Below are 24,260 nucleotides of genomic sequence, written 5' to 3'. Positions count from 1 at the left end.
GGGCCGGAAGTGAGGCGGTGTCTTCCACTCTCCTTCCCGCGCGCCGAGGCGGCCTAAGTAACCGCGGCTGGTGAGGCGGTGAGCGCCCGAGCTGGAGCCAATCAGCTCCGGGAAGGGGCGGGACTTCCTGCGCGGGGGCCGGAGCCGTTGCACTGCCTGGCTCTTCGTGGTCCCGGCTCCGAGGTAGCGGCGGCGGCGGCGTCTCCGTGAGGAGGCGCGCGGGGCCATGACGTCAGCGTCCACAAAGGTTCGACCTCCCTCGCTGACAGCGCTCCCTGGCGGCCACGGGAGGGCGGGCCCCCCGGTTGGCTCGCGGCTCTTCCGTCCCGGGCGGGGGGCGGGCGGGAGTCCAACCTGGGGTGGGGCTAGGGGCTCCGGGCGGGACGGCGCGGAGCTGTGCGCCGGCCCCCCGTAACGCTGCCCCGCCCCCAGGTCGGAGAGATCTTCTCCGCGGCGGGCGCCGCCTTCACGAAGCTCGGAGAACTGACGATGCAGCTGCATCCCGTGGCCGACTCTTCCCCCGCGGGGTACGTGAGCCCGGGCTGGGGACCTGGACGCTGAGAGCAAACGCTGAGACTCGATCACAGACACCGACACTCTCTAGGGCAGGGACAGATGTTAGTTTCCCTTCGTGCCTGGCACATCGCAGAGTAGGTCTTAATAAATGACTATTGAATGAATGAATGAATGACAGATAAACCACAGACTGGGGCTCGTAATCCGGACTCATTTCACAGCTCTGTCCTGCTGCGCATTGGCAGAGCATAGACCACCACCACTACTCATTCACCCCAAATCATGTGGAATTCCGACAGACTGCAACAGATTGTGTTTAGGGGATCTGTTTGTAAGACACACACACCACCACCCTCACCACCCCCACTTGTTGAATTGGTTTCAGTGGGCTGTTTACAGCAGCTGTTTCACGTTGATGGGGGAACGGTTTTCTTCTAAGGTTGTTGCATTATCGTTTGGATGGGGGTCCTCTGGGTTCCCACAGGGCCTTAAGAATTTTTTTGCTTTTTTTGTCTGTTTGTTTTTTAAAGAGGACCTCTTTATGGAGGGGGCCCCGGACATTGCAGGGAGGAGGCTGGTTGCTGTGGAATGCGTAGCCTGTGGGCTGGCTCCACACCCCTCCTCCTCCCACTTTCGCTATTCCCCTCTCCCCTTCTGACAGTGCCAAGTGGACGGAGACGGAGATAGAGATGCTGAGGGCTGCTGTGAAGCGATTTGGGGACGATCTTAATCACATCAGCTGTGTCATCAAGGAACGGACAGTGTGAGGGAGGGCTGGCTGGCAGAGAAAGGGCGGGTGGGCAGCTTTCTTCCTCCATACCCATTTGTTCCATCTTCCTCAAACTCCCTTCCAGCTCAACATCTTTCCTACTCCGTTGCTAGTTTTGTTAGCAACAGAGTCCCTCAAGAACTGAAAGAATAAAAGAATTGTTACAATTGGTCAGAAGTTACTAAAATGCTGTGATCATCAGGACCTTACATGAATTTAATTTTAGGTTGCCCAGTAGTTTAAGATACCCAATAGTTGAATTTGCTAATAGAATTCCCTGGTTTTTTATACAGATCTTTTAAACACTTCTGTGGTGTTTCCAGGGATATTATGATCCTGAACTAGTCGATCAGGATCTGTTAATAAGTTTTGATCTACCTGTAGGTCACCCAGGCTTACCTGGTAGCCTTCCACATCCATACATCTCTCCCATAAGAGAATTAGGAGGTGGGCCTTTCCTACTCCTCAGTTGAGGGACTCCACTCTTCACGCTCCATTTGCCCTCATTGGCTGCAAAGCTTCCGGGAAAACAAGAACCCTAGCAAAGGTCATTGAGGCCCTCACCTGGATTCCTATGAAGGGGCTCCCCAGTGTCCTTCAGAGTGGCCCATCTCTCCTGCCCCCTCCCCTTTATTCCCTCAGCCTTTCTTATGACTCCCTTCCTAACTTGCTCTCTCGTCTCTTTAGGGCTCAGATAAAGGCCACCGTGAAACGAAAGGTATATGAAGACTCTGGTATCCCTCTTCCAGCCGATTCACCCAAGAAAGGGCCCAAGAAGGTGGCATCTGGTGTATTGTCGCCTCCTGCAACTGCCCCTCCACCGAGCAGCTCCAGTGTCCCTGAGGCCGGGGGTCCCCCCATAAAGAAACAGAAGGCTGGTGAGGGCGGTGGAGTTGCTGCCTGGGGATTAGATGTCCCATCCAAGGTTCAGTGAGAGAGTTGGGCTTTGGTCAGAGGACAGATCTCTTTTCCTCTCTCAGTGAAGGTTCCAGAAACTGGCTGGGGTGGGGAAGGGAGGGAAGGAGAGATTGAAACTTTGGGAAGTGGGTGGGGTGGGGGGAGAACCATCAGGGAACCTAGAACCTAGCTTGTGCCCCCCTCCCAGATGTGACACTCAGTGCTCTGAACGACTCGGACGCCAACAGTGACCTGGTGGATATTGAGGGACTAGGAGAAACTCCTCCAGCCAAGAAACTCAACTTCGACCAGGGTAGGAGTCCTCTTCCTCCCACAACAGCTGAAGGGATGGGGGATGGTGGGGAGGGTCTCAGCAGGAGCCCCCTCCCGTGAGCTGGGGAAGAGAAAGTTCCCTGCTCTGCATGAAGGGGTCAGGTCTGTAAGGAGCTAGGTGCTCTGGGGAGGCAGGAGTCATACTTGGGACTCGCTCCATCTCGGCCCATTTTACTTCCTGTTCCAGACAGCCTGACCCTGGATTCTGGCCTTCTCTTGACCTCCGCTGATCCTCCTCTGCTCTCATGCTGAGCCTTCCACCTCTGACCCCTCTCACTGTTCACCCTGGACCTGTGGATCGCTTGGGACTCTGAGCAAGGCATGCATGAGACAGGGTGGAAAGGCTGCCAGGAGCGATCCACCTTGCTGTTCCTGTATGAGCATCTGTACCCCAACCCCTGGGCCCCCCCCGACTGATGGACGTTTTTATACAGAAAACAATAAAGATCTCCCTCTCAGCCTGGTGCTTTCTGCCTGACATTACTGGAGTACAGGGGACACTTCTCTCTCTGCTTAGTCCCCAGGGCTTAGCCCCTCCTCGGCAGCTCTCACCACCCTGCCTGGAGCAGCACAGCCAATATTGGCAGGCTCTCTTCCCAGTGCCAATATTTCTGTGCTGCTAGAGCCAGGGGAGCTGGGCGTGGGCAACAAAGACTCCACTTTGCTCTCTGGAGGCAGCATGTACTCCGGGGTCTCTGGTAGCCAGCACTCCTGAGACTGCCCTGGGGACTTCAGAGGGGCAGCTTCCAGGGCTTTCACATCTCCCATTCCCCGCCCCACCCCGCCCCACCCCATCACACCTCCCACCTCACCAGAAGGCCCCAGATGTTTTCTGTGTCGCTTCTCCAGGGTGGCCTCCCGAGCCAAGCCTCAGCGGTGCCTCCCCCACCCTCGCTCTAACACCACAGTGTGGTTTGGACGTGGCCACAGTGCCGTACAAACCACAGTGTGCTGCTGGGGCGGGAGCAGGACTGGGGTGGGTTGAGAGAAAGGGAGCACAAGACAGTGCTGTGAAGACCCCCCACCACTAAGGGTGGGGAGATAGAGAAGGCTGAAAGGCAAATATGGCCCCAAGAAGGGTTGGGGAAAACAAGACACTAAAGATAGGAGCTGAGCAGACAACTGAAGGGAGAGAGGCCTATGGGGTGAGCTTACAGTGTAGTAAGACTGGAACCATCTTCCCTGTAAGAACTCTGCTCAAGGGATCCCTAGTGTGTGGGGGGGTGGGATCTGAGGAAATAGGGAATGACTGTGGGTGACCAACAGACTGCCTCTCGACTCAGCAAGGGCAGGGACCCAAGGCTTCCTGTGTCCGTTCCTCCCCTCCCTGGGTCAGAACCCAAGAGAAAGCAAGGAAAGACAGAAGGCCAAGGACAGCAGTGTTGGGAGTTGGCAGTCCAGAGGTGGTGGGGCCGGAACATGGTTGGGAGAGGGGGGCCGGAAGTCGCCCTGGGCCCTGGGCCTGCCACAAGATGGAGGCCAAAGGCAGGAAATGGAGGCCAGGGGGAAAGGGGAGCAGCAGGGCCCAGGAAGAGGGCCTTCTGGACCTGGGGGCCAGGTATTCAACCCCCAGGACTGTCCCCACTCCTCATGGCCCCCCAGGACCCAAGTCCCACCCCCCGCAACAACCCCTACCAGTCTATTCACCAGGCCCAGGAAGGCGGGCCCACCCCAGAAAGCCACGTTTAAGCTGACAAACATGCCTCTCCCCACCCCCACCCTAGGCCTTCCCTCAGCCTTTTTCTCCTGTTCAGGACTTGATTTTTAAAAAACAACCCCCAGAAAGCAAAATCCAAGGGCCAAAATCTCTTCCGCAAATCAAAATAATATCCTCTAAAACCCAAAAGTTATCCTCCCTTTACCACCCCCGCTTCCGACACACCCCCCAAAACTCTTAGCAATCAAAAAGATCTAAGATGGTGGTGTAAGCAGTCTTTTTAGGCCCCGGGGGATGCCAGACCCTTTCAGACGAGACCCCTATCTGTCCCACATCAAATCTTGCCAAGGCTTCCTGCTCCTCACATCCCCCTCCATAACCCCAAAACTGAACAGCTGCCCCCAGCTCCCATCCTCGGCAGAGCCTTTGTGGGGATGGATGAAACAGAAATCAAACACTATACTAACGGCTGGGGATGTTGGGGGGCCCTCTGGTCTCAGTCTTTGGTTTCCATCTGGGGGACTGCAGTTTCGGGGTGTAAGAGAAAGCCTCTTCAATCATCCCCCCAATTTCAAGACTGACAAAGCCCAACCCCACCCCAGCACGCACCTCCAAACCTCCCCCCCAACCGCCACGTCTCTCCTGAAAACAGGGGACACTTTCCTCCCCACTTACCTCAGCTACTCTCCCCTGAGATCCTGGTCCCCTATTTTGAAAGGAACAAAATTTGGGGTGCATCCCTTACATTTGGGGTGCAGGAGAAAGGAGCCGCCCCAGTCGCATCGCTGGCCTCCTTCCTCTCGGCTGGCTCAGGGATTGGGGAGTGCCCTAGGGAGGGGGGACCCCCACAAGAGAGCACAGGAGGGGGTTCCTCCACTTCCAGTCAGAATTGGGGACACCCCCCCCCAAACCCGTCCCAGCCCATCCGTCTCCAACTCGGCGGGAGAGGCAGCTGCAGTGCCCCAGTCAGATTCCCCCAACACTACATTCCTCACCCCATCTAGAGGGGTCCCGGGGGCCCCAAAAAATCCCAAAAAAATCTAGGATGTTGGCAGGACGATCCTGGACTAGCTCCCCAAATTTGGGGTCCTCAGATCCCCCCGTTTTTTCAGGAAAATTCCGTCTTTCACCTGCCTCCCGCCAGCCCTGCTCTGTCCCGATGCCAATTTTGGAAGTCACTCCCTCCTTCCTCCTCCCGTCTCTCCAGGCCCCCCCGCTCGGGGGCTAGGGTCCAGGACACCTGGCTTCCAGGCCGGGGGAGGGGGGCACTCCTCGAAGGGCTAGGGGCCAGGAGGTCAAGCTCATAGCCCCAGTCTTAGGGAAGCAGGAAAGCCCGATCCTCCCTTCCCCTCCCCCCTGGCTGGTCTCCGTGGTGGTTTAGGAAAGCCTGGAGGATTGGAATCTGCCATTGCTATTGCACAGGCAGTTTTTTTTTCCTTGGGTTGGGGGGGTGGGCGGTGGGAGGGAGAGAGGGGAGGAGAGCCGAAGAGAGCAGGGACCGGGGTGTGCAGAGCTGGCCTGGCTTACCCCCCAGTCCCTGCTGCCGTGGGGAACCCCCCCCTCATCTCACCCACACTCCCAGTCCTCTGTCTGCTTTCTGTTTGGGGCTCTTATCCTAGAAAATCAGGGTACAAGATTCACCTCCTTGTACCTCATCACCACCTCTCCTTGCCATAATTTCAACAGCACTGCCCTAGTCGGGAGTGTCCACTTGACCACAAGATACCCCACTTCCCCCCACCTTCCCCTAAGTCGAGGTGTGCGCCCTTAATAAATTGGGGTTCAGAATCTGAAACCACCTTTCCTCCCTCAGATCTATCCAGGCCACATAAAAATAAGAGGAGATACACGCCCTTTCCAAATTTCTTCCTTCAAATCTTGGGCATATTTGGAGGTTCACTAAAGAGACTTCTAGAGTCTAGGGTGAGAGGGAGCTAAAAGCAAAGGATCTCCCAAACCATTATCATAGTCCAAATTAAGTGAACCCTAAAATCAATCTCACATCATGATCCACCACTCAGCTTCAACAAATGCACCAAAGAGTGGCAAAACACCCCAAAATAAGGACACCCCAAAACTTTAGTCTCCTACCCTCGGCCCTCACCTTGTGTTTTTCCCCTGGAAAAAGCCTCCTGGCTCTCATGCATACACAGAAATATCCCCCTCCTCAAAGTAAGCTTGCACAACATTCAAATATAAAGCCTTGCTCCCAGCAAGGACCCACAATCACAGAAAGCCTTCAAACTTGCTCCCAGGTTCCTATTATGTTAAACCTCAAGCTAATAAAAACCCCAAATTGAATTTCATGTCCCCCAAATATAATCTGAAGCTCAAAACTTATCTGGTACCCCCATCCAACTGTACCCTAAAACCACCATGATTACTCTATTTGAAATCAGATTGTCCACATACACCAATGACTATGAATCCCCTAAACCAAATTTTCATCCATCTCTGAAGAATACCTAGCTGACTGGGGGTGTCAGAATCCCCAGAACTAATGTAGCTTCAAAATCAGCTCCATGAAAGTGTTAGGCACTCAGTCGTGCCCAACTCTTTGCAGTCCCATGGACTGAAGCCCACCAGGCTCCTCTGTCCATGGGATTTTCCAGCCAAGGATACTGGAGTGGGTTGCTATTTCCTTCGCTATGGGATCTTCCCGACCCAGGGATTGAACCCAGGTCTCCTGTATTGCAGGCAGATTCTTTACCAACTGAGCCACTGGGAAGCCCAATGTAGCTTCAAAATCAGCTCCATACCTCAGACTTACTACTGGCCCTGAACCCTGAATGCAGCCCTCAGGGCCCAGAATGATCAAACTCAACACCCCACAATTGACAGACCAGATAACATAAAAGTAACTCTGCCCTGATACCAAAGGAGCCGCAGGTCTAACTCCCACCTCCAACTGGGCAGAGACCAAAGTAACCCTCATTTGCAGAAGCCACCACACCATCTCGAATCCCTAGTTCCCCATTCCCAATGTCTCAGCAGTTCTTTCCTGCACCCAAATAAAGACATCCTCAGTTCTGAAGAGGAGGGCCCTAGGTCTCTATATGCAGCTCCACGGATTATGGCCAGTCATTACTGGGCAACTGTAGACGTTCCTGAGCAAGTCCTGCTTGGCAGCTAGACTCAGCTCTGGCCCCCGTTATCCAAATGAACCTCGTCTCCATTCTCCAAATGAACCTCGTCTCCCCAAACAAAATACGAGGGTGTGACCCGTGCCTACCTTCCAGATCAGAGACTTAAATTGGGGTTATCAGCCCCTTCTGCCCTCTCTCCCTTCTGTTACCCTGAGACCCTCCCTTTCCTCTTCTGTCTGTTCAGTGCATCTAACTTTTATATTAATGTTCACTAAAAAATTCACCTCTAAATACAGATAATAGCATCTAGGTTAATAAGGAAAGAAATCCTGGGCTCCCAGGGCTCAGATCCCCCGCTCATTTCCCTGGTTCCCAAAGCCCGCGGATTTCTCACCCCAGGCAGGAACCCCAAGTTCAGAGGGAAGTCCCCTCTGTCGCCTAACTCGCCCTCCCTCCGCCCAACCCTAGTCCCCTGGACAACGTAAATGCGAGCAAAGAGGGGGAGAATGACCGCCCAGACCTAATCGATCCTGCGCTCCCGGCTGAATGGACCCCCAGCCGAGTGGAGACCAAGGGCGCGGCGAGGCTAGTCCTCTTCCGCCCCCTCGTGGAAGGAGCCGAACATTGCCGAGCTTCGCCTGCTTGCCGCGCTGGACCGCGGCGTCCCGCCAGCCTCTAAGCGTCGCCGACGGGCGGGTGCTCGAAGCCCTAAAGAGCTGGGACTGGGGGAGGGCGAGCGGGCTTTGGGCGGGAGTCTGCCTCTCTGGATCCCTAAAAGGATTCAGAAGAGCGTCAGGAGCGAAAAGTTCGGACCCTAGGTCTCTTGAGCGTCTCTCGGCCGCCACCCGGGGCTTTCCCCACCTCTTCGAGGGGAAGCAGCTGGCGGAGCCGTCCGGTCGCAGGACAATGGAAGGAAACGAACTAGAAATCATATCCGCCCCCTCCCTAACGCGCCCGGTCAGAGCCCCTCTTTTGCAGGCCCCGCTAAAGAAGCCTGTTGAATGACCACACCCTCCCTATCTGAGACCCCACGGGAGCCCACTGTCTCCTCCCCAAACCCGGTGTTTCTTTGGACTCCCCTCAATCTCCCTTAATACCGTACATTGCAGGGGCGGGGGGTTGCTGTATTCACTCTCCTGTAACAGGCTCCTTTCTAAAGCCGACACATCAATTTTCGCTGTCCCAGGTCCCCCGACGACCTAGGTCACCCAACGACCTAGGTCACCCATGTTTCCCATCTCAATATCCCCAACCTCCTCCCCAATACCAGTGTCCCACCCTCGGTTCCACTTTCAGTGGCCCAAGACCCCTTACGTTACGACCACCCAAGCGTTTCCGAGGTCCCGCCCTGGAGCCGGAGACCCCGCCCCGGGTTCGCCATCTGGAGAGCGAGGGAGGAAGGAAGGATACAGACCCAGGCGTTCACCCCACCTCCACCCCCGCCCCCGACATCCCGGCCAGATAAAGGAGCCGAGGCCAAGAGGGGAGAGAGACCCCGCCCCCCTTGAGAAGAGAAGCTGAAGCCCCTGCAGGACGGGGGTAAGAACCAGAGACTGAGGGAGGCAGACTCCTGGGTCCCTTAAGAGAGTTGGGGCTTGTTGATGGTAGGAAGACCGAGGCCCAGAAACTGGGCTAAACTAGGAATCCAGGGCTAGAGAGTGGAATCTCGTGGTTCAGGGAAGGGAGCCTCGATTGGGATATGGAGGGATGAGGACCACAGGTCGTCTGGGGTCTCCAGGCAGGATCGTACACCTGAGACCAGGCGCGCGGTGAGGCAGAGGGGAAATGGGGATACTGGAAGGGCTTTGGGAGTCTAAGTAAGAGCGCTGCGGACTGGATTCCCAACGCTTGCCATCGACGCAGCGGTGTGGGAAACTTCAACTCGCTCCAAGCGCTGGGGAATCTTAGAGGAGGAAATCGAGCGATACTGAGATTGAGGGCTGACAGATCGAGATGAATTAAGTAAAACTGCGTAAGCCGGGGCCGAGGGCTTTCCCGTGCATCTCAGGAGGAAGAGGCAAACTGCGGAAGGGAAGCCGTCTTGGGACGACAAGGATCCCTGAGCCCTTTCCTTGGAACCCGCAGGCCTCCGTCGCTATGGGTTCCACCGCTACCCAGGAGGGAGCGCTGGGCTACGTCCGCGAGTTTACTCGTCACTCCTCCGACGTGCTCGGCAACCTAAATGAGCTGCGCCTGCGCGGGATCCTCACTGACGTCACGCTGCTGGTTGGCGGGCAACCCCTTCGAGCTCACAAGGCAGTTCTTATTGCCTGCAGGTTCGAGGGGTGGCTCGTGGTGTGGGGTGGAACCAAATGGGAAAGGGGCGGAGCTATAAGGTCTTTGGTAGGACCCGGAAGCCAAGCCCTCCACAAGCAGGAGGCGGAGCGACAAGGAATTGAGGGCGGGGTGATAGCCAGGGAGGCGGGGCTTTCTATAGGGGCGGGGCTTTCGACAGGGTCGAGTACCCCCCTTGATTCCCCAGCCCCTAACCCGACCTATCTTCCCCCTTTCCAGTGGCTTCTTCTATTCAATTTTCCGAGGCCGTGCAGGAGTGGGGGTAGACATGCTCTCCCTGCCCGGGGGCCCCGAAGCCGGAGGCTTCGCTCCCCTTCTGGACTTCATGTACACTTCGCGCCTACGCCTCTCTCCGGCCACTGCACCAGCAGTCCTCGCGGCCGCCACCTACTTGCAGATGGAGCATGTGGTCCAGGCATGCCACCGCTTCATCCAGGCCAGGTGAGGGAGCCCCAACTTGGTGTTCCTCGTGGGTGAAATGGCATCCCAGGTATCAAGGGCAGAGGCCAAGATTAGGAAATAGCACTAATGTCCATCACACTTTTTCTCAGCTATGAACCTCTGGGCATATCTCTGCGGCCCCTGGAGGCAGAACCCCCCACGCCACCAACGGCCCCTCCGCCAGGCAGTCCCAGGCGCTCGGAAGGGCACCCTGACCCACCTACTGAGTCTCGCAGCTGCAGTCAAGGGCCCCCCAGTCCACACAGCCCGGACCCCAAGGCCTGCAACTGGAAAAAATACAAGTTCATTGTACTGAACTCTCAGGCCTCCCAAGCAGGGAGCCTGGCGGGGGAGAGGAGTTCTGGTCAACTTTGCTCCCAGGCCCGGCTCCCCAGTGGAGATGAGGCTTTCAGCAGCAGCAGCAGCAGCAGCAGTGAAGAAGGACCCATTTCCAGTCCCCAGAGCAGGTACAGAAACTGGAAACCACCCCACCCCTCCCCAACCCCAGAATTTGTAGCAGCAGCCTCAGCTCAAGAGCCACAGCCATTGGGCCTGGGTGATCAGTAACAGGAAGTGAGGGAGTGGGCTTCACCTTAGGGAGCTGGCCAGAAGCCAGGCTTACTTGGTGAGGTGGGCCCTTGGCAATACAACTGGATAGGGCACATTGGTCAATACCCCACCATATGATGTCTCCTAACCATTTTTCTGGGCCTTGACATCTGCCTAGGCTTTCTCCAACTGCTGCCATTGTACAGTTCAAATGTGGGGCTCCAGTCAATACCCCCCATCAGCTCACACCCCAGGCTCCAGAGACCACTGGGTCACCTTCTGGGAGGGCTCATCCACCACCAGGTAAGAGCCTCTCCTTCTACCCCCTTGGCTTTTCTCCTGTGGCTTCTCAAGGCCTGCTGCTGCTGCTGCTAAGTCGCTTCAGTGGTGTCCGACTCTGTGCGACCCCATAGACAGCAACCCACCAGGCTCCCCCGTCCCTGGGATTCTCCAGGCAAGAACACTGGAGCAGGTTGCCATTTCCTTCTCCAATGCATGAAAGTGAAAAGTGAAAGTGAAGTCACTCAGTCCTGTCTGACTCTGAGCGACCCCATGGACTGCAGCCTACCAGGCTCCTCCATCCATAGGATTTTCGCCAAAAGACCTCAGGGAAGGCCTAGTCCATTTTCAAATTAGAATCACCTAGAGAGCTTTTTAAAATCCCATTGCCCAGATTACACCCCATAGATCGGAATGTCTGCAAGTGGGAGCCAGGCATCAGTATTTTTTTAAAGCTTCCAATGAGCAGCAGTGTTCGGGAACTTCTGGCGTGTTCTCTTCCAGGGCTGAGTGGTCAGCCCAGGGCTTTCAAAGCCTCTCTGGCAAGCTGTCATCCAGGGTAGTGCAAGAGAGAAGAGAGGGGTGACTTCCCTGGTGGTCCAATGGCTAAAACTTCATACTCCCAATGCAGAGGGCCTGGGTTCAATCCCTGGTCAAAGAACTAGATCCCACATGCCTCCACTAAGACCGATGCAGCCAAAGAAACAAATATTTTAAAATTAAAAACAAAAGAGGTGAGAGAGAAAGAGAGAAACAGAAACTTCCACCCATAAGTAGGGGCCTCCACTTCCTACCACCACTATTGGAGTGATTAGCAGAATACTCTTATATTATACAGACATAGAGACAGATCCTGGCTTGTCCTCTCGAATAACCATGTGACCCAGAGCAGGTCAAATGAGCCTCAGCAGCCTTAACAGTAAATTGGGGGAAAAACAAAACAAAACCTGCTACCCTGTGGTCTGAGAATTCACTGGCATTGTTGTCATGACTCACCCCCTCCCCAGGAGGTGAATTTTTCAGCTGCCAGAACTGTGAGGCTGTGGCTGGGTGCTCATCGGGGCTGGACCCCATGGCTTCTGGGGATGAGGACAAGCCCTACAAGTGTCAGCTCTGCCGGTCTGCCTTCCGCTATAAGGGCAACCTGGCCAGTCACCGCACGGTGCACACAGGTAGGGGAGGAGCAGGGAGAGGACCCTGGCCTTGGTGCCCACTGCTATTCTCCTTGACCTCCCTTCCTCCCCGCCTCCAGGGGAAAAGCCCTACCACTGCTCCATCTGCGGAGCCCGCTTTAACCGGCCGGCTAACCTGAAAACGCATAGCCGCATCCATTCGGGAGAGAAGCCCTATAAGTGCGAGACGTGCGGCTCGCGCTTTGTACAGGTACGGAGTCAGCTTCAGAGACTGATCGCAGGCAAATTTGCGAGAGGGCGAGGTGGGCCGAATGGGGAGGGTTCCGTCCCTCCCAGGGGCGCGGCCTGAGATTCCCTCCTTTCCCAGGTAGCGCATCTGCGCGCGCACGTGCTGATCCACACCGGGGAGAAGCCCTATCCTTGCCCCACCTGCGGGACTCGCTTCCGCCACCTACAGACCCTCAAGAGTCACGTTCGCATCCATACCGGAGAGAAGCCTTACCACGTGAGTACGCGACCTGGCCTGGTCCAAAGCCTTGGAATTACCTCCTGTTTACCGATGGGCGGGACTCTGAAAGGAGCGGGCCTGGAGGCCTTTAGATCGAGGCTAGGTGGGCGGTGTCCATGTGAGAAAGGGGTGGGGTCGGAGGTAGGGGTGGCAGGTATGGAAGTTAGGCTCCTGGACCGGGCACAGTCCTCCTGGAGAGGAGGTGACAGGTGGAAAAGTGCTTTGTTGAATGGGGCCGCCTAGGCCTTCCCCCGAGGATTTGGGAGGATGTGGGGCCTCAAGGGGCTTCCCTGTATCCCCAAGAGCTTCTCTCAGGTGGAGTGCTGGGCGGTTCTCCCTCGCTCAATATCTAAAAGGTGGTCGTGGGTGGGGAAGAGACCTGACCCGGCTGTCATCCTACAGTGCGACCCCTGCGGTCTGCATTTCCGGCACAAGAGTCAACTTCGGCTACATCTGCGCCAGAAACACGGAGCTGCTACCAACACCAAAGTGCACTACCACATTCTAGGGGGACCCTAGCCGAGCGCCGCCCCGGCCCCACTCCCTTCCCGGAAGACCGAAAGCTGCGGCTCACGCCTGGGTTCGCTGCCAGGCTTGGGCGTGCTGGTGTGCGAGGCCCCTGGATATCAGCGACGGCCACCCCCTTTAATTTCTCACTGCGGGGAGCAGGGGTGGGAGATCCTGGCTTGATCTGCCTCTGTTTTGCTGGTCAAAACCTCTTCCCCGCAATCGACATTGTTTCTGAGCAGAGAACAAGCTAGGAGCTGGAGGAGCAGAGAGACTGGAAGCCTGATTTCCTTAAGGAATCAGGCCTCCACCTACAGCCCCCATCTCATTTATCTGTAAATATAATTTATTGAGGCTTCTGGGTGGCACCAGGGCCTTCATACTATCGCATTTCTCATGTTCCTCTTCTACAAGTGTGATCAAAAGTGACCTGAAACACGGAATGTGAGGTCACAGCTCTGCTGGCAGAGATTAGCACTTGGCCGCCTCCTTTGGCTTGAGTGTTTTATATTATTATTGTCTTAACTTTTATCTTTAGAATTGTTCTTTTCCCACTTGCTCGTTGGTTTGTTTAAAATGGAGAAAAGGGTTCCCTGTACCCTGCCCCTTCAATTCTAGGTCTGGAACCTTTATTTGTTCTAGGGCAGCTCTGGGAACATGTGGGTTTGTGGAATTGGGTCAGGAACCCTCTCTAATATTCTGGATATTATAGGTTTTCTAGCAGGCTAGCACTGGATATAGACTTATTCTGTTCTTTAAGGAACCTGTGATGAAGTGGAGGTAATATATACCTCCTGGAGGCAGCGGGTGTGGGGCCTTTGTCAGTCCTGGAAGTTGGGGGATGACTTGAGAGGCTTTCTCTTAGGCCCCTGACTGTCCTATTAGTCTGGTCACCTAGGTTTGGCTCCATGGTAGTTTTTATCTGATAGAACTCACCCAGGAGCTTGAGTTGAGCCCACAATCCTCCCACTAGGGCCTGTTCTTAGCACGAAGTTGATCCCTCCATGCAGGAGAGATCTGCAATTCCTTATCAGAAATGATGCAATCTTTTCTGAGTCTGCCCAGTCTCTAAGAATGCTATGACCTAGGGGAGAATTATCTTGAGTAAAGAGTATGACCCTTCCTTTACTGCAGTCATCTGGGTTAGAATGTTCCTTGGGGGTTCTACATGAGATGAACCTCTTCTTCCTTTAGTAGGTATTTGGACATCTTCTGGCAAGTGTCCAGATTTCAGAAACTTCTTTTCCTCTAGAAGTCATAGGTGCTTGGTAACTTTCTTACCTTAGAAAAGCTGAGTCTGTGACCTGGTCTTCCCATCACTACATTCCTGTCTGGAACCAGTGAAAGCAGTAGACCCTTCCACAGGGAGAGAAAGGGGGCTGAATTCCATTATGGATTTGCTATATTTGGGATTATGATCGAGATTAATGTTGGGTTTAAAGATTTAAAAGACTGACTGATGGACCATCTAGTTGACCAAGTATCCCGTAGGATTAAGAGGTTGTTTGAGGGACACAGTCTCTGGTGTAGGCCAAGTAGGTAGAAAGTTAGAAATGGGTTGCCTCTTAACTGTGTGCAGCGTCTGGAATGTTAGATGATACTCTGAAGTATTACAGTCCTGCCCCTGTTACTCTGGGGCCTGTTGGTTTAGGGACATGGGGTAGAGGGTAAGAAGCACTTTGAATTTGTGGGATGGAGCTTCCTCAAGACAGGTCAGTCCTAGTGGCTGTCACTTGAGGACTGGTTAGAAAGCTACTCTTTTCCCTCTTTCCCTCTTAACCTCAGTGCAGAATTGAAGGAGGGAGGGAAAGCAGAGGAAAGAGTTGAGAAGAAACTATATATATATATATATATATATATATATATTTTAAGCAGATTGGGTGGGCAGGTGGAGAGTGCCAAGGGGAGATGTTAGATCTTGCAAGATCAGAATCATGGAATAAAGAAGCCTCTCTGTGCTGTCTGTTGTGTCCTGGGTTCTTGCCTGTGGCGATCTGGGGACTGGGGAAAGAGAGTTCTTCCTCATGGATACCATCTTGGATTCTGTGCCCATCCCACTGTGCCATCCATTTTAAGCGGCCCTTGTTCTCCCCTTCCCTGCCCTTGCCTTCCGGCTCATTGTGTAGGAACCAGTGACTTCATGAAGTCTCTCCGGAGCCACCTGCATCCTGCTGCTCTGAAGTCACTTCCTGCCTGAAGTGTGGAGGCAGCAGGGAGAAACCAGGAAGCCACAAATAATACCAAGATGCTGGGGGATGCATCTGTGCAGGGGAACTTAATGCTTGGGACGCCCCCTACCACCATGGAAAATGGATAGGACTTGGGTCCCCTAAGGACAACAGATGCTAGAGGTGCCAGTGAGAAGACCATGTAGTTAGAGCCAGTGTGCCAGCGCTAGCCCTCCCCCAGCAGTCATGTCTTGGAATCCATCCAGTGCCTAGTACTCAATTATCTTCCACCCTCTCTTGTCCTGTGTGTCTTGGATGCACAGCTTTGTTCTGCCCAGAGGGTAAAAGGTCACTAATTCTGATAAATTACCTCCCTCTTGGACTTAAATTCCTCATCTGTGAAATAAGTCCATTAACATGGGAGGAATAATTTCCTTCTAACATTTACAGTTTGTGGTTGTGTGTCTCAGTCTTTTAAAACCCACGAATGGGTTAGATGTTTTTTAAGCACAAAACAAACTAAGCTAAAACTTCCCTTCCCCTCCCTCTACAGCTTATCCCGTTTAAAATAAGACCAGCTAATATTACTTATCTCCTGCTTCATGTGCATGCTAAGTCACTTCAATCATGTCTGACTCTTTTTGACCCTATGGACTATAACCCACCAGATTCCTATGTCCACAGGAGAGATTCTGGGATTCTCCAGGAAAGAAGACTGGAGTAGACTGCCATGCCCTCCTCCAGGGGATCTTCCTGACCCAGAGATCTAACCCACATTTCTTACGTCTCCTGCACTGGCAGGCAGGTTCTTTACCACTAACACCACCTGGGAAGCCCGAGGCATTTTAGTGTATAGATTTTCTAATTCAACCCCCTGACAACCTAGAAGTAGGAACTATTATTAGCCTCAGTTTACAAGTAGGGAAACCAACTGAGAGATTCAGTATCTTGGCCAAGTTAATAAGTGATGAAGCCAGGACTGGAACTACAATTTGATTCTACAGACTGTGCTCTTAACTATTATGTTATATAGCCACACCAACTTCTACATCTTTGATATAGTCCCTACCGGCCAAAGTTCTGACTCCACTTACAAAAAAAACAGAAAGAGTAAGAAAAAAACTTTTTGGGTATGATTATTTTTATTTCCCACATATAAAAAAGTATAAGGCTCAATACACTTTTTAAAATTACACAGCCGCCCTCCCCACCCCAGCCTCACTTGTCTGACCCCTTGAGCTCAGACTTCAAGGTCAGTGTTTTAAGGAGCTTGAAGCCAAATTGTTAGTGCTACATAAGGTTGGAGGAACTGGGTACTGGTTGGGAAGGAAGGGCTGATTGAGCCAGTGGTCATGGCTTGTCTCTTTAGTCTATCCCATCATGGGATCGAAAAATGTGGTTAGGAAGTGGATAGGAGGGCAGAGGGAAAGTTTCCAGCCCCACTGAAGACGGGTGCTGGTGGGGCTCTGAGTGAGTTCACAGATGCACTTCCTCTGCCCAGTTATTTTTGGTCTCCGTGACCTGTAGGTTTCCTGTTAGTGGGAACAGAAGGGACAGGAACAAGTTCCCATTACAGAAATATAAGCCAGGAGTCCAACAGCCCATTCTCCTCTTTCCTTGGCCTCTGAACCCTCTCCGGGATCCCGGCATCTAGATTTAATCTTATCTCATAATCGCTCTACGCCCCCCACCCCCGCCCCGCGTTTCAACTCCTGGACCCCTCATTAAATATATTTTCCTCTCCTGAACCAGTTTATCCACCACCAATCCCCACGGACTCCTTACATGCGCATCTCTGTGCAGAATTCCGATCAAATTAGCCCGCTAGGTGGACAGGAGACTGAAGCTGCAGCAGGGCACGATCCTGGGTCACGTGCCGCCCGACTATTTGGCCTCCGAAAGTCCCCTCTTCACGCATGCGCCCCATTCGTTGCCCAGTACAGGACAGGTTCTAAACTCCGCCCCGCCCCTCTGGCTCCGCCCCCTGCTGAGGAGTCCCGAGTCCTTATTGGTGGGCTTCGGACAGGGATGCAGCCCTGGCTGGCCAGGTGCTAACACTTCCAATGATAAAATAGATAATCCACCTGGAGACGGGCGCACCTCAGGGGTGGGGCCCAGTTCAGCCCCCTCCCCTGTCTGTCCCGCCCAGGCCTCGACTCCAGACTTGAAGCCGGCGGAGCCACGCCCCCCCGGCGCTGAACGTGGGGGTCAGCGCGGGCCTGGTCTCCCCATTATAATCGCCCCCACTAGGGGAGAAGCGCAGGCGTCTCACGCAGCCTCTCTGCAGCTTTCAAGCCCTCGTTGGTACTTTCCTCTCTGCCATCCTCGCCTCTCCGGCGCTGCCCCGAGCTGTCCGGCTGGGTAGGTGGGCAGAGGTGGAACTACCCGAGCTCCGCTCCCGAAGAGGCTTAAAGAGGCAGCCCTGTTACCACCCAGATGGCATATAGAGCCGAGCCCCCCGACGGGGGCTGGGGATGGATGGTGGTGCTCTCAGCGTTCTTCCAGTCGGCGCTGGTGTTCGGGGTGCTCCGTTCTTTTGGCGTCTTCTTTGTGGAATTTGTGGCGGCGTTTGAAGAGCAGGCCGCGCGAGTCTCCTGGATCGCCTCCATAGGAATCGCGGTGCAGCAGTTCGGGAGTGAGTGCTGCGCCTGGGCCCGGACTCCTGTGACCCTCGACCCTCGGAAGGCAGTGGGGGATGCGGGGACAATAAAGGACATGGTGAGGGGGAGCGGTGCTGGAGAAGGTCGCCTGAGATCTTCTCGCAGAACTCTTCCTGTTCTCCAGGCCCAGTGGGCAGTGCGCTGAGCACGAAGTTCGGTCCCAGGCCTGTGGTGATGACCGGGGGTATCCTGGCTGCGCTGGGGATGCTACTCGCCTCCTTTGCTACCTCCTTGACCCACGTGTACCTGAGTATTGGGTTGCTCTCAGGTGAGACCCTGAGCAGGGCCGGTGAGTCAAAACCTGAGTCTTCTTGGCCTCAGGACTTTTACCTTCTTCCTGCTCCTTCCGCAAGACTTAGGGGAAACTCTCACAGAAAGTTTTGGCTAGCACCTCTGCCCTAAAGGGAATTCTTAACAGAGGTAACTAAAGTGATAAACAGGTTAGGGGAAATCAGGAAATTCAAAGATGCAAAGCAAGGACTAGTGGAACTGGAATGTAAAAGGAAGAATTACTGTAAAGTTGTGTAAGATACTGTGGCTGTGAAATAAACATCATTATCCTATTTACAGATGCAGAAAATCTTTAAAGCTTATGCAATTTGGCAAATGAAGTTCACACAGCCAGCAACGGTAGAGCCCAGGTCTAATTCCAAAGTTCTGTGGTAGTGACTTTACAAACATTGTCTCTAAGCTTCCAGAGTCTGCTAAGTTATATTACCTCCATTTTGCAGATGAGATTGAGGTCAGGAGGTTAAAGTACACAAGGTTATACAGCTAGAAAATATCGAGCCAGGGTTGTGATTTAGGCCTGTGCTCCATTCTGTTGCTGGGCAGTGTTGGGATGACTGGGTGCTCTGAGTTCCTTAAGGGGTCCTCAACTCAACCCCCATTTCTTCCTTTTTGACAGGATCTGGCTGGGCCTTGACCTTCACTCCAACCCTGGCCTGCCTGTCCCGTTACTTCTCTCGCCGGCGATCCCTGGCCACTGGGCTGGCACTGACGGGCGTGGGCCTATCCTCCTTTGCTTTTGCCCCACTCTTCCAATGGCTGCTCAACCACTACGCCTGGCGGGGGGCCCTACTGCTGGTGTCCGCCCTCTCCCTTCACTTGGTGGCCTGCGGTGCTCTTCTCCGTCCACTCTCCCTGGCTGAGGACCCTGTCGTGGGTGGCCCTGGGGCCCAACTTACCTCCCTCCTGCGTCACAGCCCCTTCCTCCGTTACACCATTGCCCTCACCCTGATCAACACTGGCTACTTCATTCCCTACGTGCACCTGGTGGCCCATCTTCGGGACCTGGGTTGGGACCCACTGCCCTCTGCCTTCCTCCTCTCGGTGGCGGCTATTTCTGACCTTGTGGGGCGTGTGGCTTCTGGGTGGCTAGGCGATGCTGTCCCAGGGCCTGTGGCAAGACTCCTGATGCTCTGGACCACCCTGACTGGAGTGATACTGGCCTTGTACCCTGTGGCTGAGGCACCCACTGGCTTGGTGGCCCTGACTGTGGCCTATGGCTTCACATCAGGGGCCCTGACCCCAGTGGCCTTCTCCGTGCTGCCTGAACTGGTGGGGACTGGAAAGATATACTGTGGCCTGGGACTGATGCAGATGGTAGAAAGCGTCGGGGGGCTGCTGGGGGCTCCTCTGTCAGGTAAGGGGAATAGGATTTCCAGGTGGGCCAGGGCTGCTCTGTTTTACCATGGGGGGGGGGAGGGGAATTGACAGAGTGTATGTTAATACTGCCCTCTGCCATGGTAGATACACAGCCCATATGGTCAGTTACAGCAGCCTTGAAACAGGTCCGGGGAAAGAAACTGAGGCTGTGGAAAGATTAAGAGGACCTCGGAGGCACCCTTGGCAGTGTACCTACAGCTGGGGTTTTCAGAGGACTCCACCAGACATAGCATGCTAGTGCCTGCCTTCTCTCTTGGCCCACAGGGCCCCAGGCCAGGGGTCTGAGCCATCTGGTCAAAGTTCTCCATGCTTCAGAAGCCAGAACCTTCAGACCCTTAACGTTTTCCTCTAACTATTAACTGAAGGCATGGAAGGGAAAGAAAGGCACAGGTGTGTCTAACTCAATCTGTATCCCCAAATCTGGGGATGCCCTAAACTGGCTAGTTTGGTGGTCCTTTCTGAAGGCAGGAAGGTGGTTGAAATGACCTCGTGAGGCCCCTAGGGAAGCCAGAGTTCTCACGCTCACCCAGTCTGAACTCTTCCAAGATGATGGGTTAAGGATCATTTTCATCCCTCCACCCCAAAATGTGTCAGAGCCATCAGTCTCAGGAAACAGATCACCCATGTGTATTCTTTTTCTCTCTTGAACCTAGGCCACCTCCGGGATGTGACAGGCAACTATACAGCTTCTTTTGTGGTAGCTGGGGCCTTCCTTCTGGCAGGAAGTGGAGTTCTCATCACTTTGCCCCACTTCTTCTGCTTCTCAGCTCCTACCTCCAAGCCCCAGGACCTTGCAACAGAGGCACTGGATACCAAAGTCCCCCTACCTGAGGAGGGGCTGGGAGAGGATTGAACTCCAAGAAGGGGCAGACAGACCCACAAAACAAGAGGTTGGTGGCTCCAGGTCTTCTCTTGCCCCATCTTGGCACCCACAGAACCACAATACCTTAAACATCTTGATCTGTGCCCCCTCCCCGCCCCTCAGAGCAGGCCTGGGGCTCCTGCAATGTGTGTGCCAACCCTTTGTATTTTCTCGAGGATTCTTGTCTCATGTTTGCTCCCACAACCTTTTCTGAAGGATCCAGGAGTTCAGCCTGCTCCACTGAGCTGTGAATCAACTGTGGAAAATCAAAAGCCAAGAGGCTTATCATAGTTTTTTTACATGTGATCTCTAGTGTTGCCCTCCTTGGAAAAGATCTGTCTTTGGGATAAAACTGAATAAGAAAACTGGACAAAATTCAGAACCTCAGAAAGTGCTTGGGCTCATAAGCCTGAGTGGGCTGAATGGGGTCACACTGGGGAGCGGAGGGGAGGTATCCAGGACCTCTGGTGACCCAGAGCATTTAACTCTGGACTGTGCTCTCTGGACCACAGTTCCTCCCACTTGCCCACTGACCTCCCTCTTTCCTACTCTCCCCTGTAACTTAGAAATGAAGAAAATGGTGTGAGATGTGGGGGAGGGGTGCTAGTTTGGAAGGGAGAGATAAAGCTCTTAGCTTTATCTCAGAGCTGAAGTCTGGGATGCTTGTATTTTCCTCAGGCCAGTAAAGGGGGACTGAAATGCAGAAATACTTATCTGGGAAATGAGGATGGGGCAGCTAGCACTCATGAGCACCCCCCTGCCCCCAACAAACCTGAAGCAGACAGACAAGCAGTTCCTCAAAGTTTTCCTGTTATAATGGCAAGCACTTGGGCAAAGAGAAATGGACTGACAGGACAAACACCCTTCCCACCCGCCATGGCTTAGGGGGATCCTGTTCCCATCAACCAGCTTTTCTGGATATCTTAAGCAGAATGTTTGCAGCATAGATTGCCTAACAATTGGAGCTTGCAGGAAAAGCAGATAAAAAGTCTTTATTGGGGGAGGGGCTCAACAAGTGGTGTCCAGAGTGGAGGGAGGGTCTCCCGGGGAGAGCAGGGCAACCTGAGGGACCGGGAGCAGCTCCCCCATCTCAGGGGGTGTAGTGCCTGGACGTGAGGCCGGATGGCAGGAGGGCAGCGCCTTGGGCAGCCCCAAATAGATGAAGCTGCCAGAGAGGACGAAAGAGCCGCACGTGAGGAAGGAGGCGGTGAAGTCTCCGGTCTCATCTCTTAGGAAGCCTGAGAGGAGAGGGAAAGGAACTTAGAGGCCTGGGTCCCCAGATGCAGGTGGATGGGGGGTGGCGAGCGGATCTGCTGGCTCTGGCCCTTACCTGACAGGGGAGGGCCTAGAAGCCCCCCGAGGCTCAGCAGCATCATCACCAGCCCGGTGGCCTGTACCACATCTCCGATGCCCACCAGCTCCGGGAGCACACAGAAAACCAACGGGGCGTAACTTCCGGCGCTCAGGCCGTAGACCCCAGCCGCGGCCAGCAGGGGGCCGCCCCAGCTGTCCTCGTTCCCCACCACGGGCACCAATCCCACCGCCAGCAGCCCCAGGCCTGTCAGAGCCCCGAATATCGTCAGCAACCGCGGGAGGGGCACCCAACCCTGGTCCGCCAGCCACCCGCAGAGGATCCGAGCGCCCATATCCCCCACCGCAGCCGCCGCCACCACCAGCGCCGCCCCATACCCGCCCAGGCCGCGATCTAAAGCGTGAGGAGCCAAGTGCACGTAGGGGATGAAGTAACCGACCCCCACTAAGGCCGTGCCTAGTGTCAATACTAGGAAGGCCCGGCGTCTGAAGAGACTGAGGCCGAGGGCAGCTAGAGGGCTTCGGGGTGGGGCCAGAGGGTCGCCAGGAAGCGCCAGGGGTCGTAGCAGGGCGCCACAGGGGGTGAGGTGGAGGGTGACGGCTCCAAGGAGGAGCAGGGCGCCCCGCCAGCCGAAATTATCAAGGAGGAGCTGTAAAGCGGGCGCCAGGAGCAGCGAGGAGGCCCCGTTGCCCGTGAGTGCCAGCCCCACGGCCAAGACTCGACGGCGGGAGAAGTAACGGGAGATGGTCCCCAGGGCAGGGGCGAACACCAGGGCCCAGCCGGAGCCTGCGAATGGATAGGACCGGGTAAAGACAGAAACCAGGGATGCCAGGCCCTGCCATCCCAGCTCTGTTTCTCGCAGGAGGCCCCCGCCCTCTTGGCTTCCGTACCTGACAAGCTCCTATCTCCACCATCACCCCCTTAAGAACCCGGGTATCCCTCTCCCCTCACCAGCAAGGACGCCCAGGCCAAGGTAGAGGTGCAGCAGACTGTGCGCGAAAGCCGAGAAGACGAAGCCGAGCGAGGTGAGGACGCCCCCAACCATCACGACGGGGCGCGCCCCCCAGCGGGTGCTCAGGGCACTGCCCACTGGGCCTGGAAGGGGGCGGAGTCAAGCGAAGGCACGCCCCCTGGACCCCCAAACTCGCTCCAACACTTCTCATTGTCTGTTTTCCTGGCCTAAACTTCTCCCCCGCCTTATAGCAACACCACCACCCCGCCCCGCTTCATCTCAAGACCCACTCAACTCTAGAACTTAGAATTCTAAATTCGACCTAGGTCTGAAGGTCGAACTCTAAAGGTCGGCTTTTCTTAGGTTGTCTGGTAACCAGTCAGGTGTGTCCCCTACCACTGCTCTCACGGCACCTCCCCTCACCCCAGTTCCTGCCTCCCACCTCGGGGCCCCTCCTCACTGGCTGCCTGCTGCACTGCCAGGGCCAGAGCGCTGACCCACGCCGTCTCCTGAGCATTTCGGTCAAAATACTCCGCGAAGTCAGGGAAGGCGAGGCCCAGGGAGCGTAACACCCCGTAGGAGAGCCCATTCACCGCGAACCCTGCGGCCGCCACCACCCAGCCCCAGCCCCCGTCCGGGGGTCCGGTTGGCTTGGGGGTCATCGCCTCCTGGGAAAGGGGGAACATCTATCAGATAAGTCGCCAAATCTGTGTCTCCTTTAGGGACCTGGGCATACCTGAGATCCAGCCCTGAGCACATCAGGACAGAGGCGGGGAGGGAGTGGGGTGGGGTGAGGGCGGTGTTCGGGCCTAGGACTAGAACTTCAGGTACGCGCCGTACAAGAGCGGGATAACAGCCAGATCCCCCAGTTCTGAGACTCCCCCTCCCACACACACCAGGTTCCCCTAACCCTACCTCTCCGGGCGGTCCGGGGAAGGGGAAGGGCGAAGAATGGCTCGGCCTGGTTTTCTCCCCGCTTCCCCGGAGGGCGGGGCCTTAGAGGGGAGCAAATGCAGAGATGGAGCCCAACTTGGACCGGCTCTCAAGGTAAACAGAGAACGCCACAGGGCGCCTGAGCCACCTGGGACGCGGGGGGTGCCGAGGGCGGAGGCGAGCTGAGACAGCCAATCCACCGAGCCGAGTCCCACGGGGATTGAATTATCCATTTACACCCCCCAATCCCAGGGAAGGGAGGGGCGAGGAATGAACACCTCCCCGCCCATGCCCACGCACCTGCGGCTGGCTGCGCACCTGGGAGATGCATGGATTGCAATCGCCAGCCTACCCAACGTTGGTAGGCAACGCACGGAAATAGGAGTGGTCCTCCCAAAGCCTGAGGGGATGAGTAGCTCCAACGTTCTCAGGGAACGTTGCTGGAGAACCTGGTAAACCTCGGGTGTTAAATCACAGACCTCCATGCAGTGCATGTTGCGTTCTCAACGACAATACGCCCTCCAGGACAGAGCGGAAGGAAGACTTCCTTGTGATGGGCCAGGGACATATACACGTCATGTTGCATCTTCACAATCACGCTGTGAAAAGGTGTTCCCCCCATTTTACAGATGAAGTCACTGAGACTTAGAGAGGTTAGGTGATTTGCCTGAATCACCAAACTTTAAAGAAAAAAAAAAAGAAATATTTGAGTTTAGGTCTGTCCAACTGTGGAAC

At 55.0% G+C, this 24,260-nt stretch overlaps 4 protein-coding genes and 1 long non-coding RNA gene across 12 annotated transcripts; 3 read left to right on the top strand and 2 right to left on the bottom strand.

Moving 5' to 3' along the window:
* Positions 1–129: 129 nt before the first annotated feature.
* BACC1 (BPTF associated chromatin complex component 1) lies at positions 130–2,973 on the top strand. 4 transcript variants are annotated; one of them, XM_081578872.1, is made up of 6 exons: positions 130–247; positions 433–527; positions 1,178–1,279; positions 1,973–2,163; positions 2,391–2,495; positions 2,707–2,973. In XM_081578872.1, exons 1-6 carry the CDS (start codon positions 227–229, stop codon positions 2,709–2,711), a joined length of 519 nt encoding a protein of 172 aa, XP_081434998.1. In that variant the 5' UTR covers positions 130–226; the 3' UTR covers positions 2,712–2,973. The 4 variants fall into 4 exon arrangements, with proteins under 4 accessions (XP_081434998.1, XP_081434997.1, XP_081435002.1 ...); XM_081578871.1 differs by having other exon boundaries at positions 2,703–2,973; XM_081578876.1 differs by lacking the exon at positions 1,178–1,279.
* A 4,929-nt stretch (positions 2,974–7,902) lies between these two features.
* BCL6B (BCL6B transcription repressor) lies at positions 7,903–13,355 on the top strand. 3 transcript variants are annotated; one of them, XM_081578860.1, is made up of 9 exons: positions 7,903–8,797; positions 9,344–9,534; positions 9,773–9,994; positions 10,105–10,461; positions 10,722–10,846; positions 11,830–11,994; positions 12,075–12,205; positions 12,323–12,460; positions 12,866–13,355. In XM_081578860.1, exons 2-9 carry the CDS (start codon positions 9,356–9,358, stop codon positions 12,980–12,982), a joined length of 1,434 nt encoding a protein of 477 aa, XP_081434986.1. In that variant the 5' UTR covers positions 7,903–8,797; positions 9,344–9,355; the 3' UTR covers positions 12,983–13,355. The 3 variants fall into 3 exon arrangements, with proteins under 3 accessions (XP_081434986.1, XP_081434988.1, XP_081434987.1); XM_081578862.1 differs by having other exon boundaries at positions 9,344–9,601; XM_081578861.1 differs by lacking the exon at positions 11,830–11,994.
* Positions 13,356–16,261: 2,906 nt separating this feature from the next.
* Positions 16,262–17,016, bottom strand: LOC145541694 (uncharacterized). The gene is made up of 2 exons (XR_014079222.1): positions 16,924–17,016; positions 16,262–16,670 (listed from the first exon to the last, which is right to left on the bottom strand). It is a non-coding gene; the product is annotated as an uncharacterized LOC145541694 (long non-coding RNA).
* Positions 17,017–17,151: 135 nt separating this feature from the next.
* SLC16A13 (solute carrier family 16 member 13) lies at positions 17,152–20,703 on the top strand. Of its 2 annotated transcripts, none has more exons than XM_081578859.1 (4): positions 17,152–17,773; positions 17,923–18,066; positions 18,706–19,443; positions 20,120–20,703. In XM_081578859.1, the coding sequence occupies exons 1-4, from the start codon at positions 17,575–17,577 to the stop codon at positions 20,317–20,319; spliced, it is 1,281 nt and encodes a 426-aa protein (XP_081434985.1). In that variant the 5' UTR covers positions 17,152–17,574; the 3' UTR covers positions 20,320–20,703. The 2 variants fall into 2 exon arrangements, with proteins under 2 accessions (XP_081434985.1, XP_081434984.1); XM_081578858.1 differs by having other exon boundaries at positions 17,923–18,087.
* A 591-nt stretch (positions 20,704–21,294) lies between these two features.
* SLC16A11 (solute carrier family 16 member 11) lies at positions 21,295–24,039 on the bottom strand. Of its 2 annotated transcripts, none has more exons than XM_081578855.1 (6): positions 23,826–24,039; positions 23,508–23,587; positions 23,053–23,260; positions 22,592–22,735; positions 21,659–22,426; positions 21,295–21,566 (listed from the first exon to the last, which is right to left on the bottom strand). In XM_081578855.1, exons 1-6 carry the CDS (start codon positions 23,854–23,856, stop codon positions 21,337–21,339), a joined length of 1,461 nt encoding a protein of 486 aa, XP_081434981.1. In that variant the 5' UTR covers positions 23,857–24,039; the 3' UTR covers positions 21,295–21,336. The 2 variants fall into 2 exon arrangements, with proteins under 2 accessions (XP_081434981.1, XP_081434982.1); XM_081578856.1 differs by having other exon boundaries at positions 23,844–23,948.
* Positions 24,040–24,260: the final 221 nt, after the last annotated feature.

Source organism: Giraffa tippelskirchi, chromosome 3 (assembly GCF_054371585.1).
Source record: "Giraffa tippelskirchi isolate mGirTip1 chromosome 3, T2T-mGirTip1v1.2.pri, whole genome shotgun sequence".
Classification (NCBI taxonomy): Eukaryota; Metazoa; Chordata; class Mammalia; order Artiodactyla; family Giraffidae; genus Giraffa; species Giraffa tippelskirchi.
Note: the sequence above shows the minus strand (reverse complement) of the source record. Positions and strands in the feature narration are given on the sequence as shown.

Bases quoted from the DNA above. Each gene is read 5' to 3' on its own strand.
- SLC16A11 (XM_081578855.1), bottom strand. From the start codon at position 23,856: ATGCATCTCCCAGGTGCGCAGCCAGCCGCAG. The intron at 23,261-23,507 runs GTAGGGTTAGGG...CCCCTTTCCCAG, and splicing joins TCCCCGGACCGCCCGGAGAG to GAGGCGATGACCCCCAAGCC. The intron at 22,736-23,052 runs GTGAGGAGGGGC...GCCCCCTTCCAG, and splicing joins GGCAGTGCAGCAGGCAGCCA to GCCCAGTGGGCAGTGCCCTG.
- BACC1 (XM_081578871.1), top strand. From the start codon at position 227: ATGACGTCAGCGTCCACAAAG. The intron at 248-432 runs GTTCGACCTCCC...CCCCGCCCCCAG, and splicing joins TGACGTCAGCGTCCACAAAG to GTCGGAGAGATCTTCTCCGC. The intron at 2,496-2,702 runs GTAGGAGTCCTC...TTCCTGTTCCAG, and splicing joins GAAACTCAACTTCGACCAGG to ACAGCCTGACCCTGGATTCT.
- SLC16A13 (XM_081578858.1), top strand. From the start codon at position 17,575: ATGGCATATAGAGCCGAGCCCCCCGACGGGGGCTGGGGATGGATGGTG. The intron at 17,774-17,922 runs GTGAGTGCTGCG...CCTGTTCTCCAG, and splicing joins CGCGGTGCAGCAGTTCGGGA to GCCCAGTGGGCAGTGCGCTG. The intron at 19,444-20,119 runs GTAAGGGGAATA...TCTTGAACCTAG, and splicing joins GCTGGGGGCTCCTCTGTCAG to GCCACCTCCGGGATGTGACA.
- BCL6B (XM_081578860.1), top strand. From the start codon at position 9,356: ATGGGTTCCACCGCTACCCAGGAGGGAGCGCTGGGCTACGTCCGCGAG. The intron at 9,995-10,104 runs GTGAGGGAGCCC...ACTTTTTCTCAG, and splicing joins CACCGCTTCATCCAGGCCAG to CTATGAACCTCTGGGCATAT. The intron at 12,206-12,322 runs GTACGGAGTCAG...CTCCTTTCCCAG, and splicing joins GCGGCTCGCGCTTTGTACAG to GTAGCGCATCTGCGCGCGCA.